The sequence below is a fragment of the Panulirus ornatus genome, chromosome 52 (genome assembly GCF_036320965.1).
Source record: "Panulirus ornatus isolate Po-2019 chromosome 52, ASM3632096v1, whole genome shotgun sequence".
NCBI classification, from domain to species: Eukaryota; Metazoa; Arthropoda; class Malacostraca; order Decapoda; family Palinuridae; genus Panulirus; species Panulirus ornatus.
The window spans coordinates 12,634,590-12,656,003 of NC_092275.1; the positions used below are offsets into that span (position 1 = coordinate 12,634,590).

Here is a 21,414-nt window from a genome sequence, read left to right on the forward strand (position 1 = left end):
AAATGGTTTGGGCACATGGAGAGAATGAGTGAGGAAAGATTGACCAAGAGGATATATGTGTCGGAGGTGGAGGGAACGAGGAGAAGTGGGAGACCAAATTGGAGGTGGAAAGATGGAGTGAAAAAGATTTTGTGTGATCGGGGCCTGAACATGCAGGAGGGTGAAAGGAGGGCAAGGAATGGAGTGAATTGGATCGATGTGGTATACCGGGGTTGACGTGCTGTCAGCGGATTGAATCAGGGCATGTGAAGCGTCTGGGGTAAACCATGGAAAGCTGTGTAGGTATGTATATTTACGTGTGTGGACGTATGTATATACATGTGTATGGGGGTGGGTTGGGCTGTTTCTTTCGTCTGTTTCCTTGTGCTACCTCGCAAATGCAGGAGAAAAGCGGGAAAAAAAAAAAAAAAAAATATATATATATATTTATTATATATATTTTATTATATATATAAAAATTTTTTAAAATATATAATTTTTCCCGGGGGATGGGGGAAAAAAAGAATACTTCCCACGTATTCCCTGTGTGTAGTAGAAGGCGATAAAAGGGGAGGGAGGGGGGGGCGGGAAAACCCTCCCCCCCTCGTTTTTTTTTAACCCTTCTAAAAGAAGGAACAGAAAATTTGGGCCCGGGTTTTGGGGGTATTCCCCTCAAAGGCCCAGTCCTTGTTTTAACGCTACCTGCTAAGGGGGGAAAATGGCAAATAGTTTAAAAAGAAAAAAAAAAAAAAAATATACACACGCACATTTACACACACACACACACACACAAAAATACATTAATATATATACTTATGAAAAAAGTAAGAAATAATTTAGAATAAATAAATTTATATTTGTTTTATTTTTTTAATTTATTTTGCTTTGTCGTTTGGTCCCCCCGGTTTGGAGGTAGCGAAAGGAAACAAACAAAAGGGAAACCCCCAAACCCACCCCCATACAATGTATATACATACACGTCCACAACGCAAATTACTTTCCCCATAAAAATTCAATTTACCCCAATATATACCCCAACACAGAAACATACAATAACCCATGCACACAATTCAAATGTCTCCCTTTATTCTTTCCCATCCCCCCACCGCCCCCCAGGGAAAAACCTTTCCCCCCACCCCCCTCATTTTTTTGCGAGGTAGCACTGGGAAAAAAAAAAAGGCCCCCCATTCGTTCACACTCAGTCTCTAGCTGTCATGAAATTAATGCCCAAAAACCACAGCTCCCTTTCCACATCCAGGCCCCACAAAAACCCTTTCCAGGGTTTTACCCCAGACGCTTCACATCCCTTTGATTCAATCCACGGGACAGCACGTAACCCCGGGTTATACCACATCGTCCAATTAAATCTTTTCCCTTGGCCCGCCTTTCCCCCTTTCCTGCATTTTTAGGCCCCGATCACCAAAATTTTTTTCACCCCAATTTTTCCACCCCCAAATTTGGTTTCCCCTTCTCCTCGTTCCCTCCACCTCCGACACATTTATCCTCTTGGCCCAATCTTTCCTAACTCATTCTCTCCATGTGCCCAAACCATTTCAAAAACCCTTTCTCCTCTTTTAACCACGCACTTTTTATTTCCACACGTCTCTTTCCCCTTACTTTACTTACTCGATCAAACCACCTCACACCACCCCATTGTCCTAAAAACATCTCATTTCAGCACTTTCCACCCCGGGCACAACTTTTTCCCATACCCCACGCCTCGCAAACATACAACATTTTTGGGAACCATATTCCTTCAAACATACCCATTTTTGTTTTCCCGAGATAATGTTCTCGACTTCCCACATTTTCAAGGCCCCCAAGGATTTTCGCCCCCTCCCCCCCCCTATGTTTCCACTTCCGCTTCCATGGTTCCATCTGCTGCCGATCCACTCCCAGATATCTAAAAAAACTTTTCTTCCCCCAGTTTTTCTCCATTCAAATTTTTCCCCCCAATTTTTAATTTTACCCCCAACCCTACTGTTTCCCAATAACCTTGCTCTTATTCACATTTACTCTTAACTTTCTTCTTTCACACACTTTACCAAAATCAGGGCACCAGCTTCTGCAGTTTCTCACTTGGGAAACAGCCACCAGCGTGTATATCAGTGAACAAAAACTGACTCACTTCCCAAGGGTCCCCTCTTTCCCCCAAAAGACTGCATTCTTGCCCCTCTTTTTCCCAAAAAACCCCTTTCATTTACCTCCCTTTAAAAACCCCAAACCCTAAACAAAAATTTAAAAACCATGGAGACATCACACACCCCTATATATTATTATATATATATTTTTAATATATATATATATATAAAAAATAATATTTTCATTTTTTATTTATAAAACTTTGTCGCTGTCTCCCGCGTTTGCGAAGGGAGCCAAAGGAAAAACAGACGAAAAAAAATTTGGGAAAAACCCACCCACAAAATTTTTTTTGTGGTATAAATTTTAATATTTTTTTTTTTTTTTTTTTCCTGTCTCCCGCTTTGCGAGGTAGCGAAAGGGAAAACAGCAAAAGAAATGGCCCAACCCCCCCCCTACACTGTTTTATAAATACGTCCCCAGCAAATATACATCCCTAAACAGTTTTTCCAGGGTTTTAAACCCCAGACGCTTCAATGCCTTGATTCAATCCACGGGACAGCACGTAAACCCCTTTTTAAAACCACATCGTCCAATTCACTCTATTCCTTCCCCTCCTTTCACCCTCCTGCATGTTCACCCCCGGGATCACACAAAATCTTTTTCACCCTCTTTCCACCTCCAATTTGGTCTAAAAACTTTTTCCTCGTTCCCTCCACCTCCGACACAAAATTATCCTCTTGGTCAATCTTTCCTCACTAAATTTTCCTCCAGGGTGCCCAAACCATTTAAAAACCCACCCTCTTCTCCTCTTCAACCACGCCCCCTTTTTTTTTCCCAAACACATCTCTCTTCCCCTTTAAATTTTCTTACCCCGATCAAACCACCTCACACCACACATTGTCCTAAAACCCTTTCTTTTTCCCAGCACTTTCCACCCCTCCTGGCACAACTCAAATCCATACCCCATGCCTCGCAACCTTTCAACATTTTTGGGAAACCCACTATTCCTTCAAACAAAACCCATTTTTGCTTTCCGGGTTAATGTTTTCGACTTCCCAAAATCTTCAAGGCTCCCAGGATTTTCCCCCCCCTTTCCCCCACCGTATGACCCACTTTAGCTTCCCATGGTTCCATCCTTTTTTCTTTTTCCCCTTTAGAAATTTAAAAAAATTTAACAAGGGGGGGAGGATTTATTTTTAAAAATGTGTGTGTGTTTTGGTGTGTTTTCCTTGCGCTACCTCGCTAACGCGGGAGACAGAGACAAAGCAAAATAGATAAATAATATAAAGTATAATTTTACGGATGGGGTTGTTAGGGGGTGAATGCAAAGTTTTGGGAAAAGAGGGGCAAGTATGAAGTTGTTGTGGATGAGAGAGCTTGGGAAGTGAGTCAGTTGTTGTTCGCGGGTGTTTACAGGCTGGTGGCTGATTTGGGTGAGAAAACTGAGAAGTGGTGATTGAGTTTGGAAATTGTGTGTGAAAGAAGAAAGCTGAGAGTAAATGTAAATTTAAGAGAAAAGGTTATTAGGAAAGTAGGGTTGAGGGAAAGTCAATTGGGGGGGGTAAGTTTGAATGGACAAAACCTGGAGGAAGTGAAGTGTTTTGATATCGGGGAGTGGATTTGGGGGTGGATGGAACCAGGGGAAGGGAAGGGGGAATCAAAGGGTGGGGGAGGGGGCAAAAACCCTGGGACCCTTGAAAATGGGGGTGGAAGTCAAGAACATTATCCCCGGAAAGAAAAAATGGGTATTTTTGGGGGGGGAATATGGTTCCAACAATGTTATTTGGTTGTGAGGCATGGGCTATAGTTTGGGTTTTTGGAGGAGGGTGGATGTGCTGGAAAGGGGATTTTGAGGACAGTTGGGGTTTGTGAGGTGGTTTGATTGAGTAAGTAATGAAAGGGTAAGAGGGGATGTGTGGAAAAAAAAAGGGTGGTTGAGGAGCAGAAAAGGGGTTTTTTTGAAATGGTTGGTCACATGGGAGAATGGGGTGAGGAAAGATCGACCCAAGGGGGATATATGTGTCAGAGGGGGAGGGAACGAGGAGAAAATGGGAGACCCCAAAATTTGGGGGTGGGGGAAAAATGGGGGTGAAAAAGATTTTGAGTTAAACGGGGCCTAACATGCAGGGGGGTGAAAGGCTGCAAGGAATGGGGTGAATTGGAACGATTTTGGGGTTTCCGGGGGCGGGAATGCTTCAATGGATTGAACCAGGGGAAAATTTTTGGGTTTGGGGTAAAACCTTTGGAAAATTTTTGTGGGGCCTGGATGTTGGAAAAGGGGGCTTGGGTTTTTTTGCTTTTTTAATGACAGTAGAGACTGAGTTTAAAAGAAGGGGGCCTTTGTTGTCTTTTCCCCAGGCAAACCCCGTATGGGGGGGGAGGGGGGTTTTTATTTTATGTGTGGCGGGGGGGAGGGAATGAATTTAAAGGCGATGTTTTGTACATTGGGTTTTTATTTTATATGTCTTTTGTGTTATATTTATATAATATTTTTATTATTATTTTGCTTTGGCGCTGTCTCCCGCGTTTGGAGGTTTTGGCAAAGGGAAAAAGACGAAAGAAATGGCCCAAACCCCCCCCCATACACATGTATATACATAAAAGGGCCCCAAACGCAAAAAACATACCCATACACCTCAATTTACACACATATATACACACACAGACACATACACATACACACATGCACACAATTTACCCCTGCCCGCCCCTTTTTCATTTCGATCGCCACCTCGCCACAACGGAAATAACATCCCTCCCTCCTCTGTGTGCGAGGCAGTTTCTAGGGAAAAAAAAAACAAAGGCCCCATTCATTCACACTCAGTCTCCAAACTGTTTATGCAATAATGCCCGAAACCACAGCTCCCTTTCCACATCCAGGCCCCCCAGAAGTTTCCATGTTTACCCCAGACGCTTCACATGCCCTTTATTCAATCCATTTACAGCAGTCAACCCCGGGTTTCCACATTGTCCAATTCACTCTATTCCCTTTTCCCCCTTTACCCTCCTGCATCTTCAGGCCCTGATTTACACAAAATCTTTTTTTACTTCCCTCTTTTCCCCCTCCAAATTTTGGGCTCCCACTTCTCCTCATTCCCCCCCACCTCCGACACATTTATCCTCTTGGTCAATCTTTTCTCACTCATTCTCTCCATGTGGGCCAACCATTTTTAAAACACCCTCTTCTCTCTTTTAACCCCCTTTTTTTTTTACAAACCCTCTCTCTTACCCTTAAAATTACTTACTCAATCAAACCACTGCACACCACTTATTTTCCTCAAAAAATCTCACTTCCAGCACATCAAAACCCCCCTACACCAACTCTATCCCTGGGCCCCAAACCCCGCAACCCTACAACATTGTTTGGGAAACCCCTATTCCTTCAAACATTTCCCCTTTTTGCTTTTTGGGTATATATTTTTTATTTTTTTTATATATTTATTATATATTTTTATATATAAAAATATATATTTAAAAAATTTTTTGTACATAATATATTTCTTTTTATTAATTTTTATTTATTAAAAAAAGGGGGTGACTGTTTTAAATTTACTGGTTGGTTAAAGGGTTTTTTAATGTATGTAGACTCATGGTGAGGTGCCTGAGGATTGGCGGAATGGTGCACAGTGCCATTTTTACAAAAGGGAAAGGGGGTAAGAGTGAGTGCTCAAATTACGAGGAAAAAGTTTGTTTTGGGATTCCTGGTTTAAAATTTTATGGGAGGGTATTGGGTTGAGAAGGGTTTAAGGCATGTACAAAAGCCAGATTGGGGAAGAGCAGTGTGGTTTCAGAAGTGGTAGAGGATGTGTGGATCAGGCGTTTGCTTTGAAGAATGTATGTGAGAAATACTTAGAAAAGCAAATGGATTTGTATGTAGCGTTTATGGGTCTGGAGAAGGCATATGATAGAGTTAATAGAGATGCTCTGTGGAAGGTATTAAGAATATATGGTGTGGGAGGCAAGTTGTTAGAAGCAGTGAAAAGTTTTTATCGAGGATGTAAGGCATGTGTACATGTAGGAAGAGATGAAAGTGATTTGTTCTCAGTGAACGTTGGTTTACGACAGGGGTGCGTGATGTCCCCATGGTTGTTTAATTTGTTTATAGATGGGGTTGTTAGGGAGGTGGATGCAAGAGTTTTGGAAAGAGGGGCAGGCAATTATGCAGTCTGTTGTGGATGAGAGAGCTTGGGAAGTAAGTCAGTTGTTGTTCGCTGATGATACAGCGCTGGTGGCTGATTCGGTTGAGAAACTGCAGAAGCTGGTGACTGAGTTTGGTAAAGTGTGTGAAAGAAGAAAGCTGAGAGTAAATGTGAATAAGAGCAAGGTTATTAGGTACAGTAGGGTTGAGGGACTAGCCAATTGGGGAGTAAGTTTGAACGGAGAAAAACTGGAGGAAGTGAAGTGGTTTAGATATTTGGGAGTGGATTTGGCGGTGGATGGAACCATGGAAGTGGATGTGAATCATAGGGTGGGGGAGGTGTGAAAGTTCTGGGAGCATTGAAAAATGTATTGAAGTCGAGAACATTATCTCTGAAAGCAAAAATGGGTATGTTTGAAGGAATTGAGGTTTCAACAATGTTATATGGTTGTGAGGCGTGGGCTATAGGTAGAGTTGTGCGGAGGAGGGTAGATGTGCTGGAAACGAGATGTTTGAGTACAATATGTGGTGTGAGGTGGTTTGATCGAGTAAGTAATGAAAGGGTAAGAGAGATATGTGGTAATATAAAGAGTATGGTTGAGAGAGCAGAAGTTGATGTTTTGAAATGGTTTGGTCACATGGAGAGAATGAGTGAGGAAAGATTGACAAAGAGGATATATGTGTCAGAGGTGGAGGGAACGAGGAGAAGTGGAAGACCAAATTGGAGGTGGAAAGATGGAGTGAAAAAGATTTTGAGTAATCGGGGCCTGAACATGCAGGAGGGTGAAAGGCGTGCAAGGAATAGAGTGAATTGGAACGATGTGGTATACTGGGGTCGACATGCTGTCAATGGATTGAACCAGGACATGTGAAGCGTCTGGGGTAAACCATGGAAAGTGTTGTGGGGCCTGGATGTGGAAAGGGAGCTATGGTTTCGGTGCATTATACATGACAGCTAGAGACTGAGTGTGAACGAATGTGGCCTTTGTTGTCTTTTCCTAGCGCTACCTCGTATGCGTGCAGGGGGAGGGGGTTGTCACTTCATGTGTGGCGGGGTGGTGACGGGAATGAATAAGGGCAGACAGTATGAATTATGTACATGCGTTTATATGTATATGTCTGTGTGTATATATATGTATACGTTGAGATGTATAGGTATGTATATGTGCATGTGTGGACGTGTATGTATATACATGTGTATGTGGGTGGGTTGGGCCATTCTTTTGTCTGTTTCCTTGCACTACCTTGCTAATGCAGGAGACAGCGACAAAGTATGATAAATAAATAAATAGATAGTTCAGAAACAAAAGTTATAAATTCATAACTAACTTCCATGCTGTTATAGTAAAGTTTTTAGTATTATTTTATGAAATGTATTGAAAAAAAAAATTTAGTGTTTGTTTAGTAAAGTTATTTGATGCTAAATTTGTCATTCTCTTCCAGGTTTTTTATCCTGGTTCAAAACTAGGTACATTCTTTGAGAGTTGTGGAGTTGCTGATCTCATTACTACTTGTTATGGAGGCAGAAACCGAAGAATAGCAGAAGCTTTTGTAAAGACTGGCAAGGTAAATTATCACATGAGCTACTTAACTTTATAGATATGTATACTAACTACTAATATTCCTGCTCCAGGATCTTTGGTGTTCCCACAGCACTTAGCAAGCTGGCTTCCACCAGGTGGGACCACAGTCCAAGAAGTGTGGTGATGATTTGTATATGTCTTTGTGGTGTTAGACAGCAGGACATTGTAAAAGTAAGTGATCAGTTCCTTCAATATGCAATTTGCAACTGGGGCATGAGAGGTCTTGTGATAGTTGCTTCAGTGGTTGTAATTGTAAAGATGGTATCAAGACTGCAGATGAGAAAGTCTTCTTTCTTTCATAATTGTTAGTTGTTTCTTGCATTAGTAAAGTACACTAGGAATATGCAAAGAAATGGCTTCATTCAGTCACATTTACTCTCTAGTTCTCATGTATATTGCATTAAAATCATAGTCCCTTATCCTCAGCCAGGCCCCGCAGACCTTTCTGTGGTTTTCCCAGACCATTTCATATGCCTTGGTTCTGTCCACTGACAGCACATCACCCCTTGTTTTTTCATATTGCTCCAGTTCACCCTGCCCTCCTCTGTTTATGTTTTATGGACATCAACCATATTGTAAAAGTATTGCTTTCCATTTTATATACAAATTTCTTACTTGATTTGAAGTTAAATTCTCATGTTACTCTATCCCTATGTCTCTTAGAAAATTGTCCTCTGTCCACCCTGTCAGTCCCTTTTAAAAACTTAGAAGATTGTGATCAGATCACCCCTCAGTCTTCTTTCTTCCAGGGTGGGTAAATTTAAAGCATCTAGCCTTTACTGTAGCTTAGGTCCCTTCATTCTGGTGTAGTAATGTTATTGTGAGATCATCTGCAAATGAGAAGGTTTTCTCAGTTTGGCCTATGGGAGGAGATGGGAGATCATACTGGAAGATATTGAAGAGGATTCAAGAAAGAACCGTTCCTTGGGGAACCCCATTGTAGAGTTTATGGGTTTGAGAGAGTAAGTCTTTGTTAATGAATCTAGGTGGGAGACCAAATTGGAGGTGGAAGGATGGAGTTAAGGGGACTTTCGGCAATCAGGGCCTGAACGTGCAAGAGGTTGGGGGGCATGCAGGGAGTGGAGTGAGTTGAAGCAATGTGGTGTTCTGGGGTTGACATGCTGTCAGTGGATTCATCCGGGGCATTTGAAGCATCTGGGGAGAACCATGGAAGGGTCTGTGGGGCTTGGATGTCGAGGGGGAACCGTGGTTTCGGTGCATGGCACGTGACAGCTGGAGACTGAGTGTGAATGGATGTGGGTTTTCTGTCTTTTCTAGGCACTTCCTTGCTGGAGGGGGGGCAATGTTATTTCCTGTGTGGCAGGATGGCGATGGGAATGGATGAAAGCAGCAAGTATGAGTGTGTGCATGTGTTTATATGTAAGTGTGTGTGTACTTTAAAATGTATATGTGTGTATTTAGGCATTTATGCATATATATGTGTATATGAGTGGTTCGGCAGTTCTTCATCTGTTGTCTTGCACAACCTTTTTTTTTTTTCCAAAAGAAGGAACAGAGAAGGGGGCCAGGTGAGGATATTCCCTCAAAGGCCCAGTCCTTTGTTCTTAACACTACCTCGCTGAGGCGGGAAATGGCGTATAGTATGAAAGAAAGAAAAAAAGATATATATACACATATATATATATATATATATATATATATATATATATATATATATATATATATATATATATTCCTATGATGGGAATGAATAAAGGCAGACAGTATGAATTTTTTTTTTTTTTTTTTTTTCCGCTGTCTCCCGCGTTTGCGAGGTAGCGCAAGGAAACAGACGAAAGAAATGGCCCAACCCACCGCCATACACATGTATATACATACGTCCACACACGCAAATATACATACCTACACAGCTTTCCATGGTTTACCCCAGACACTTCACATGCCCTGATTCAATCCACTAACAGCACTTCAACCCCGGTATACCACATCGATCCAATTCACTCTATTCCTTGCCCTCCTTTCACCCTCCTGCATGTTCAGGCCCCGATCACACAAAATCTTTTTCACTCCATCTTTCCACCTCCAATTTGGTCTCCCACTTCTCCTCGTTCCCTTCACCTCCGACACATATATCCTCTTGGTCAATCTTTCCTCATTCATTCTCTCCATGTGCCCAAACCATTTCAAAACACCCTCTTCTGCTCTCTCAACCATGCTCTTTTTATTTCCACACATCTCTCTTACCCTTACATTACTTACTCGATCAAACCACCTCACACCACACATTGTCCTCAAACATCTCATTTCCAGCACATCCATCCTCCTGCGCACAACTCTATCCATAGCCCACGCCTCACAACCATACAACATTGTTGGAACCACTGTTCCTTCAAACATACCCATTTTTGCTTTCCGAGATAATGTTCTCGACTTCCACACATTCTTCAAGGCTCCCAGGATTTTCGCCCCCTCCCCCACCCTATGATCCACTTCCGCTTCCATGGTTCCATCCACTGCCAGATCCACTCCCAGATATCTAAAACACTTTACTTCCTCCAGTTTTTCTCCATTCAAACTTACCTCCCAATTGACTTGACCCTCAACCCTACTGTACCTAATTACCTTGCTCTTATTCACATTTACTCTTAACTTTCTTCTTTCACACACTTTACCAAACTCAGTCACCAGCTTCTGCAGTTTCTCACATGAATCAGCCACCAGCGCTGTATTATCAGCGAACAACAACTGACTCACTTCCCAAGCTCTCTCATCCCCAACAGACTTCATACTTGCCCCTCTTTCCTAAACTCTTGCATTCACCTCCCTAACAACCCCATCCATAAACAAATTAAACAACCATGCAGACATCACACACCCCTGCCGCAAACCTACATTCACTGAGAAACAATCACTTTCCTCTCTTCCTACACGTACACATGCCTTACATCCTCGATAAAAACTTTTCACTGCTTCTAACAACTTGCCTCCCACACCATATATTCTTAATAGCTTCCACAGAGCATCTCTATCAACTCTATCATATGCCTTCTCCAGATCCATAAATGCTACATACAAATCCATTTGCTTTTCTAAGTATTTCTCACATACATTCTTCAAAGCAAACACCTGATCCACACATCCTCTACCACTTCTGAAACCACACTGCTCTTCCCCAATCTGATGCTCTGTACATGCCTTCACCCTCTCAATCAATACCCTCCCATATAATTTACCAGGAATACTCAACAAACTTATACCTCTGTAATTTGAGCACTCACTCGTCCCCTTTGCCTTTGTACAATGGCACTATGCATGCATTCCGCCAATCCTCAGGCACCTCACCATGAGTCATACATACATTAAATAACCTTACCAACCAGTCAATAATACAGTCACCCCCTTTTTTAATAAATTCCACTGCAATACCATCCAAACCTGCTGCCTTGCCGGCTTTCATCTTCCGCATAGCTTTTACTACCTCTTCTCTGTTTACCAAATCATTTTCCCTAACCCTCTCACTTTGCACACCACCTCGACCAAAACACCCTATATCTGCCACTCTATCATCAAACACATTCAACAAACCTTCAAAATACTCACTCCATCTCCTTCACACATCACCACTACTTGTTATCACCTCCCCATTTGCGCCCTTCACTGAAGTTCCCATTTGCTGCCTTGTCTTACGCACTTTATTTACCTCCTTCCAGAACATCTTTTTATTCTCCCTAAAATTTAATGATACTCTCTCACCCCAACTCTCATTTGCCCTCTTTTTCACCTCTTGCACCTTTCTCTTGACCTCCTGTCTCTTTCTTTTATACATCTCCCACTCAATTGCATTTTTTCCCTGCAAAAATCGTCCAAATGCCTCTCTCTTCTCTTTCACTAACAATCTTACTTCTTCATCCCACCACTCACTACCCTTTCTAATCAACCCACCTCCCACTCTTCTCATGCCACAAGCATCTTTTGTGCAATCCATCACTGATTCCCTAAATACATCCCATTCCTCCCCCACGCCCCTTACTTCCATTGTTCTCACCTTTTTCCATTCTGTACTCAGTCTCTCCTGGTACTTCCTCACACAAGTCTCCTTCGCAAGCTCACTTACTCTCACCACCCTCTTCACCCCAACATTCACTCTTCTTTTCTGAAAACCCATACAAATCTTCACCTTAGCCTCCACAAGATAATGATCAGACATCCCTCCAGTTGCACCTCTCAGCACATTAACATTCAAAAGTCTCTCTTTCGCGCGCCTGTCAATTAACACGTAATCCAATAACACTCTCTGGCCATCTCTCCTCCTTACGTACATATACTTATGTATATCTCGCTTTTTAAACCAGGTATTCCCAATCACCAGTCCTTTTTCAGCACATAAATATACAAGCTCTTCACCATTTCCATTTACAACACTGAACACCCCATGTATACCAATTATTCCCTCAACTGCCACATTACTCACCTTTGCATTCAAATCACCCATCACTATATCCCGGTCTCGTGCATCAAAACCACTAACACACTCATTCAGCTGCTCCCAAAACACTTGCCTCTCATGATCTTTCTTCTCATGCCCAGGTGCATATGCACCAATAATCACCCATCTCTCTCCATCAACTTTCAGTTTTACCCATATTAATCGAGAATTTATTTTCTTACATTCTGTCACATACTCCCACAGCTCCTGTTTCAGGAGTAGTGCTACTCCTTCCCTTGCTCTTGTCCTCTCACTAACCCCTGACTTTACTCCCAAGACATTCCCAAACCACTCTTCCCCTTTACCCTTGAGCTTCGTTTCACTCAGAGCCAAAACATCCAGGTTCCTTTCCTCAAACATACTACCTATCTCTCCTTTTTTCACATCTTGGTTACATCCACACACATTTAGACACCCCAGTCTGAGCCTTCGAGGAGGATGAGCACTCCCCGCGTGACTCCTTCTGTTTCCCATTTTAGAAAGTTAAAAAATACAAGGAGGGGAGGATTTCTGGCCCCCGCTCCCGTCCCCTCTAGTCGCCTTCTACGACACGCGAGGAATGCGTGGGAAGTATTCTTTCACCCCTATCCCCAGGGATAATATATATATATATATATATATATATATATATATATATATATATATATATATATACATGTATATGTACATGAAGGCATGTACAGAGCATCAGATTGGGGAAGAGCAGTGTGGTTTCAGAAGTGGTAGAGGATGTGTGGATCAGGTGTTTGCTTTGAAGAATGTATGTGAGAAATACTTAGAAAAGCAAATGGATTTGTATGTAGCATTTATGGATCTGGAGAAGGCATATGATAGAGTTGATAGAGATGCTCTGTGGAAGGTATTAAGAATATATGGTGTGGGAGGCAAGTTGTTAGAAGTAGTTAAAAGTTTTTATCGAGGATGTAAGGCATGTGTACGTGTAGGAAGAGAGGAAAGTGATTGGTTCTCAGTGAATGTAGGTTTGCGGCAGGGGTGTGCGATGTCTCCATGGTTGTTTAATTTGTTTATGGATGGGGTTGTTAGGGAGGTGAATGCAAGAGTTTTGGAAAGAGGGGCAAGTATGAAGTCTGTTGGGGATGAGAGAGCTTGGGAAGTGAGTCAGTTGTTGTTCGCTGATGATACAGCGCTGGTGGCTGATTCATGTGAGAAACTGCAGAAGCTGGTGACTGAGTTTGGTAAAGTGTGTGAAAGAAGAAAGTTAAGAGTAAATGTGAATAAGAGCAAGGTAATTAGGTACAGTAGGGTTGAGGGTCAAGTCAATTGGGAGGTAAGTTTGAATGGAGAAAAACTGGAGGAAGTGAAGTGTTTTAGATATCTGGGAGTGGATCTGGTAGCGGATGGAACCATGGAAGCGGAAGTGGATCATAGGGTGGAGGAGGGGGCAAAAATTCTGGGAGCCTTGAAGAATGTGTGGAAGTCGAGAACATTATCTCGGAGAGCAAAAATGGGTATGTTTGAAGGAATAGTGGTTCCAACAATGTTGTATGGTTGCGAGGCGTGGGCTATGGATAGAGTTGTGCGCAGGAGGATGGATGTGCTGGAAATGAGATGTTTGAGGACAATATGTGGTGTGAGGTGGTTTGATCGAGTAAGTAACGTAAGGGTGAGAGAGATGTGTGGAAATAAAAAGAGCGTGGTTGAGAGAGCAGAAGAGGGTGTTTTGAAATGGTTCAGGCACATGGAGAGAATGAGTGAGGAAAGATTGACCAAGAGAATATATGTGTCGGAGGTGGAGGGAACGAGGAGAAGAGGGAGACCAAATTGGAGGTGGAAAGATGGAGTGAAAAAGATTTTGTGTGATCGGGGCCTGAACATGCAGGAGGGCGAAAGGAGGGCAAGGAATAGAGTGAATTGGAGCGATGTGGTATACCGGGGTTGACGTGCTGTCAGCGGATTGAATCAAGGCATGTGAAGCGTCTGGGGTAAACCATGGAAAGCTGTGTAGGTATGTATATTTACGTGTGTGGACGTATGTATATACATGTGTATGGGGGTGAGTTGGGCTGTTTCTTTCGTCTGTTTCCTTGCGCTACCTCGCAAACGCAGGAGACAGCGACAAAGCAAAAAAAAAAAAAAAAAAAAAATTTCTTTCATACTATTCGCCATTTCCCGCATTTGCAAGGTAGTGTTAAGAACAGAGGACTGGGCCTTTGAGGGAATATTCTCACCTGGCCCCCTTCTCTGTTCCTTCTTTTGGGAAAAAAAAAAATCCATACTATTTACCATTTCGCACTTTAGCGAGGTAGCATTAAGAACAGAGGACTGAGCCTTTGAGGGATATCTTCACTTGGCCCACTTCTCTGTTCATCTTTTGGAAAATTAAAAAAAGAATCGAGAGGGAAGGATTTTCAGCCCCCCGCTCCCTCTCCATTTACATATATATTTATTTTATTATAATTTGTCACTGTCTCCCGTGTTAGCAAGGTAGCGCAAGGAAACAGATGAAAGAATGGTCCAACCCACCCACATACATATGTATATACATAAACGCCCACACATGCACATATACATACATACCTAAACATTTCAACGTATACATACACAGACATATACATATATACACATGTACATATTCATGCATGCTGCCTTCATCCATTCCCACTGCCACCCCACCACATAGGAAATGGCACCCCCCTCTCCCCGTGTGCACGCAAGGTAGTGCTAGGAAATTTGGTCTCCCTTTTCTCCTGGATCCCTCCACCTTTGACACATATATCCTCTTTGTCAATCTTTCCTCACTCATTCTCTCCATGTGACCAAACCATTTCAATACACTCTCTTCTACTCTCTGAACCACAAACTTTTTATTACCACTCATCTCTCTTACCCTTTCATTACTTAATCAAACCACCTCACACCATAGATTGTCCTCAAACATCTCATTTCCAGCATGTCCACCCTCCTCTGCACAACCTCTCTGGCATATGTTTCAAAGTTACATTAAGTCATATTAATGTATGGAGATGCAAATCTTTAGAGAAGGTTTTGCATATGATATCCTTTCTGAATACAATAGATATTTTTTGTAAAAGAGAACTATGTAGCATTGTAATTCATAATACTGCCATAGTTTTCTTGTGTTTTGTGATTTTTGAAATCTTGATATTTCAGTCAATTGTAGAGCTGGAAAAAGAAATGCTGAATGGTCAAAAACTACAAGGACCTTATACTGCAGCAGAAGTAAACCATATGCTCAAACACAAGAATATGGAAGACAGGTAAGGTGGGAAATGATTATGAATATTTTATTATTTTTATCTATGCACTTCTTCCTTAGTGAGGTAGTATCATGAACATAAGGACATTGGCTCTCTTTGCACACCTAAACCCTCTAGCTGTCATATAAAATGTCCTAAACCTAGAACCTATCTCCCATAGCCAAGCCCCACACACTGTTTCTCTGGCTTACTGTGACCAATTCATCTTTGATTCAGGCCATCGATAGTACATCACCCATCATGTAAAGAGATTCTTCAGTTTATGCTCAAGAAGTGTTTTTATAGGCCTGAGTATAGATTGAAAAAGCATAAATTGAAAACATTTTTCCCATAAGCTTAGTTATAGATGTAAGATGCTTTCTTGACTGGTGATATTTGGTGATCACACCCTAACTAAATACTAAAGACATTGTAATTTGAATAGATCTATGAAGAGCATAGGTATACATAGAATAGGTAAGTAAAAGAAAAAATCCATGGTGTGGGAGGAAAGCTGCTAGAAGCAGTGAGTAGTTTCTGTTGAGGGTGTAAGGGTTGTGTGCGAGTAGGAAGAGAGGAAAGTGAATGGTTCCAAGTAGAGGTTGGTCTGTGGCAGGGATGTGTGATGTCACCATGGATGTTCAATTTGTTCATGGTTGGGGTGGTGAGGGAGGTAAATGTAAGAGTCTTGGACAGAGGGGTAAGTATGCAGTCTGTGGGGGATGAGAGGGCCCGGGAAGTGGGTCAGTTGTTTGCTGATGATACAGCACTGGAGGTAGATTTGAGTGAGAAACTGAAGAAGTTGGTGACTGAGTTTGGAAGAGTGTGTGAAAGGAGAAAGTTAAGAGTGAAAGTAAAGAAAAGCAAGGTTATGAGGTTCAGCAAGGTTGAGGGACATGTTAGTTGGGGTGAAAGTTTGAATGGAGAACAATTGGAGGAAATGGAGTGCTTTAGATATCTGGGACTGGACAAGGCAGCAAATGGAACAAAGAAGCTGAAGTATAAGGTTAGGGCAAGGGGGCAAAGGTTCTGGAAGTGCTGAAGAATGTGCAGAGCAGAAATGGGTATGTTTGAAAGATTAGTAGTCTAGTCCCAATAATATTATTAGGATGCAAGACATGGGCTGTAGACAAGACTGTACAGAGGAAGGTGGATGTATTGGAAGTGAAATGTGGAAGGACAGTATGTGGAATGAGGTGGTTTGATTGAGTAATGAAAGGGTAAGAGATGCATGGTAATAAAAAGAGTGTGGTTGAGAGAGCAAAGGTAAATGCAAAAGTTTTGGAGGGAGGGGAAAGTATGCAGTCTGTTGGGGATGAGAGGGCCTGGTATGTGAGTCAAGTTTGTTTGCCGATGATACAGCTCTGATGACTGATTCGAGTGAGAAACTGCAGAAGTTGGTGACTGAGTTTGGAAAAGTGTGTGAAAGGAGAAAGTTGAGATTAAATGTGGATAAGAGCAAGGATAGTAGGTTCATTAGGGTTGAGGGACAAGTCGATTGGGATGTAAGTTTGAATGGAGAAAAATTGGTGAAAACGAAGGGTTTTAGATATCTGGTAGTGGAATTAGCAGCAAATGGAACAATTGAAGCAGAAATGGGTCACAGGGTGGAGAAAGGGGCGAAAGTTTTTGGAGCAATGAAGAATGTGCGGAAGGAGAGAACATTATCTTGGAGAGCAAAAATGGGTGTTTGAAGGAATAATAATTCCAACAATATTATATGGTTGTGAGGCATGGGCTATAGATAGGGTTGTATGGAGGAGGATGGATGTGTTGCAAATGAACTACTTGAAGACAATATGTGGTGGGAATCTTAAATGCTCAGGCATTCAAATTTTAGATGTTTCCAGACTGTGGATGTTTGCAATAGGGATCTTACGCCAGTAATATAAAATGGGAATTGAAACAGAAAATATTATCTATCCCCCCCTCGGCCCAAGTGCTGCTTTAGAAACAAATGCAATCATCTTATTTCAGTTGGTTATATTGAAAGAACTTGCTTAGTGAAGCACTTTTGTAACAGTGGTCTATTGAAAATTCTGTAGTATAAGTTTTCACTCTCTTTTTTGCCCATTAAGCACCAAAGACAGTTAATTATTGTTATTGACTTGTGACTTCTTTTGCTTTAACTTGTTCACTGCCCATACCAACGTTTCTTGGCATATTAGGTCGAAATTATTTTTCACTATTGTAAATGTGTTAGGGAATGGAGAGTTAACTAAAGATATAAAGTGGAAAGATTGAATAGATATGCTTGAAAATGCCCACAAGTATGTATTTGTTTGTCATGATAGAGAGTTAAGAAAGATTTTATGTGCACTGTATTCCACATCATTAAGAATGTTTAAGAAATTATCATATAAGTAGGTTATGAATTCTTATTCATTGCTGTTTTCTTCATATAGTAATGTTACATATTCAGTATCTTTAATTGATACTTATTTCTATATTTTCAGGTTTCCACTTTTCACAGCCATACATCAGATTTGCCTGGGTGGGTTGCTTCCAGCAGGAATGATTGACTGCATCCGAAACCATCCTGAACATATGTAAGTTCACCTTAGATGTTCTTATTTGAAATCAAGATTTTAATTCATTTCTTGTATGTGATTACCAGGTGATGTGATTTTGTAAGAGCTTCTTAATGAAAAAATAAATAAGACATTATTGATATTTTTACTTCTTTCTCTTTAGGTTATTAATTATAGTGTTGGGTACAAGCTAGGAAAAATAAATCAGTTTAGTATATATAGCTTTGCACAAGACAATTGCATATGAAATTGAATGGTCTCATTAGATTTTCTTGGTAACTTATTTTTTTTACCTCAAAAGTGTTACATTATGATAATTTCCATTGTGATAGTGTACAATTTTATTCTCTCCTTAAAATGATCTTCCTAATTAGGATATGTTAGCGTTACTTTTGAATTTATCTATTTGATATGCCTTTGCAACTTTTTTTATCTCTTGTGTTAGTGAGGCAGCTCTAGAAAGACAGAATTGGCCTCATTCAACCACATCCACTCCGTATCGGTCACTTGTACTGCATCAGAACCAGAGTCCCTTATACACAACCAGGCCTAAAAACCTTTCCATGTTTTCCCCCACCCACTTCAGTTGCCCTAGCTCAGTCCTTTGACAGCATGTCATCCTCTGCACTACATTGCTCCAGTTTACTCTTTCCCCTGCATGTGACATACTCTTCTGCATGTTTAGGCTCCAAATCTTCAAAGCATCTCATTCCATCCTTCCACCTCTTCCTTTGTTTCTCCTATTTCCTTGTTCCCCCCACTTCTGACATGTATACCTTTGTCATCCTCTTCTCACCCATCCTCTCCATGATGTCCAAACTGCTTGAGCACAGCTCTTCAAGTTCCTCATTCTTACTCCTCTTACATACTTTTCCTTTTGGTCTCAGTGAAATTCTTGGAGCACTTGGGCAAACTGGCCACATCCATCAGGTGGGACCACAGTGTATAAAATGTAGTGTTGTTTATCTATGCAGGGAGAGTGAAGGGTATTTGAGCAGTAAGTGTTCAGTGTCTTCATTTTATCTGTTCCAGCATGGACATGAAGGGTCCTTCGATGTGTTAATCAGTGTTTGTGGTATTGTAGGGATGGGTGATGTCAAGGAAATAGACAGAAAAGTGAGATTTGTGGTTGTTTGGAGATTGTGATTTTACTTGGATGTATTTTTTGAGGGCAGTTGTTCAGTGCTTGTTGGGTTATTTTCAGTGTGTATGTATTTTGTCTTTCTCCCACTCACCTCTGTCATAGACTTTCTTGAGTTCCATTAAAGCTGCATACAACGTCTTACCTTTTGCTGAATACTTTTCCACAGTCATCTTTATAGCAAAAACCTGATCCACACACCCCCAACCTTTCCTAAAATCCCCTTGCTCTTCACTTATTCTGCATTCAGTCACTTCCATCACTCTGTCAATTGATATTCTTGCATACACTTTTCCTGGTACACTTAACAGGCCTATTCCCCTATGATTGCTACATGCAGCTTTCGCACTTTTTCCTTTGCACAAAGGAACAATAATAGCTTTCACCCAGTCCTAAGGCACAACCTTCTATTTCCATGCTAAATTACATCTAAGATGCTTCACTCTTATCACTTTCTCCTCCATACTTCAACATTTCAGCTGTAATCCCATCCACTCCAAGTGCCTTTCCTCCCTTCAGCCTCATTATTGCCCCTCTTATCTCCCTCCTTGCTATAAGCCCTGCACTTGTATCCTCTTCCTTCCCTCCTCCATACCCATGCATATCGTAAGTGCTGCCTCCCCTTCTCCCACATTCATCAGTTCTTCAAAGTACTCTCCATCTTCCTTTCATTTCCTCCTTTTGATTCAGCAATTCCCCATCTATACTTCTCACATCAACATTTCCCCTCTTACATCCACGTCTTTCCTTTTTTACCTCTTTCCAGTATAGTTTCTTATTATCCCAAAACTTTTTGCTTAACTTTCCTCCAAAATCTTCATTTACTCTTTCTTTGCTTCCCTCTATCACCTTCTTAACATTCCTTTTTTTTTTTTGCCGCTGTCTCCCGCGTTAGCGAGGTAGTGCAAGGAAACAGATGAAAGAATGGCCCGACCCACCCACATACACATGTATATACATACACATCCACACACGCAAATATACATACCTATACATCTCAACGTATACATGTATATACACATACAGACATATACATATATACACGTGTACATAATTCATACTGTCTGCCTTTATTCATTCCCATCGCCACCCCGCCACATATGTAATAACAACCCCCTCCCCCCTCATGTGTGTGAGGTAGCACTAGGAAAAGACAACAAAGGCCCCATTCGTTCACACTCAGTCTCTAGCTGTCATGTAATAATGCACCGAAACCACAGCTCCCTTTCCACATCCAGGCCCCACACAACTTTCCATGGTTTACCCCAGACATTTCACATGCCCAGGTTTAATCCATTGACAGCACGTTGGCCCCGGTATACCACATTGTTCCAATTCACTCTAATCCTTGCACACCTTTCACCCTCCTGAATGTTCAGGCCCCGATCACTCAAAATCTTTTTCACTCCATCTGTCCACCTCCAATTTGGTCTCCCACTTCTCCTCGTTCCCTCCACCTCTGACACATATATCCTCGTGGTCAATCTTTCCTCACTCATTCTCTCCATGTGACCGAACCATTTCAAAACACCCTCTTCTGCTCTCTCAACAACACTTTTTATTACCACACATCTCTCTTACCCTATTATTACTTACTCGATCAAACCACCCCACACCACACATTGTCCTCAAACATCTCATTTCCAGCACAATCACCCTCATGCGCACAACTCTATCCATAGCCCGTGCCTCGCAACCATACAGCATTGTTGGAACCACTATTCCTTCAAACATACCCATTTTTGTTTTCCAAGATAATGTTCTCAACTTCCACACATTCTTCAACGCTCCCAGAATTTTCGCCCCCTCCCCCACCCTATGATTCACTTCCGCTTCCATGGTTCCATCCGCTGCCAAATCCACTCCCAGATATCTAAAACACTTCACTTCCTCCAGTTTTTCTCCATTCAAACTTACCTCCCAATTGACTTGACCCTCAACCCTACTGTACTTAATAACCTTGCTCTTATTCACATTTACTCTCAACTTTCTTCTCTCACACACTTTACCAAACTCAGTCACCAGCTTCTGCAGTTTCTCACATGAATCAGCCACCAGCGCTGTATCATCAGCGAACAACAACTGACTCGCTTCCCATGCTCTCTCATCCACAACAGACTGCATACTTGCCCCTCTTTCCAAAACTCTTGCATTCACCTCCCTAACAACCCCATCCATAAACAAATTAAACAACCATGGAGACATCACACACCCCTGCCACAAACCTACATTCACTGAGTACCAATCACTTTCCTCTCTTCCTACATGTCCACATGCCTTACATCCTTGATAAAA

General features: G+C 41.7%; 1 protein-coding gene across 1 annotated transcript in view; it reads left to right on the forward strand.

The window, feature by feature from the left end:
* The window catches only part of Gpdh1 (Glycerol-3-phosphate dehydrogenase 1), a 74,135-nt gene extending 56,135 nt beyond the window's left edge, over nucleotides 1-18,000 (forward strand). The window contains exons 8-9 of the mRNA XM_071692196.1: nucleotides 15,362-15,468; nucleotides 17,904-18,000. Coding sequence (XP_071548297.1) covers nucleotides 15,362-15,468; nucleotides 17,904-18,000 — 204 coding nt within the window. The remainder of the gene's footprint in view (nucleotides 1-15,361; nucleotides 15,469-17,903) is intronic.
* The last annotated feature ends 3,414 nt before the right edge of the window (nucleotides 18,001-21,414 follow it).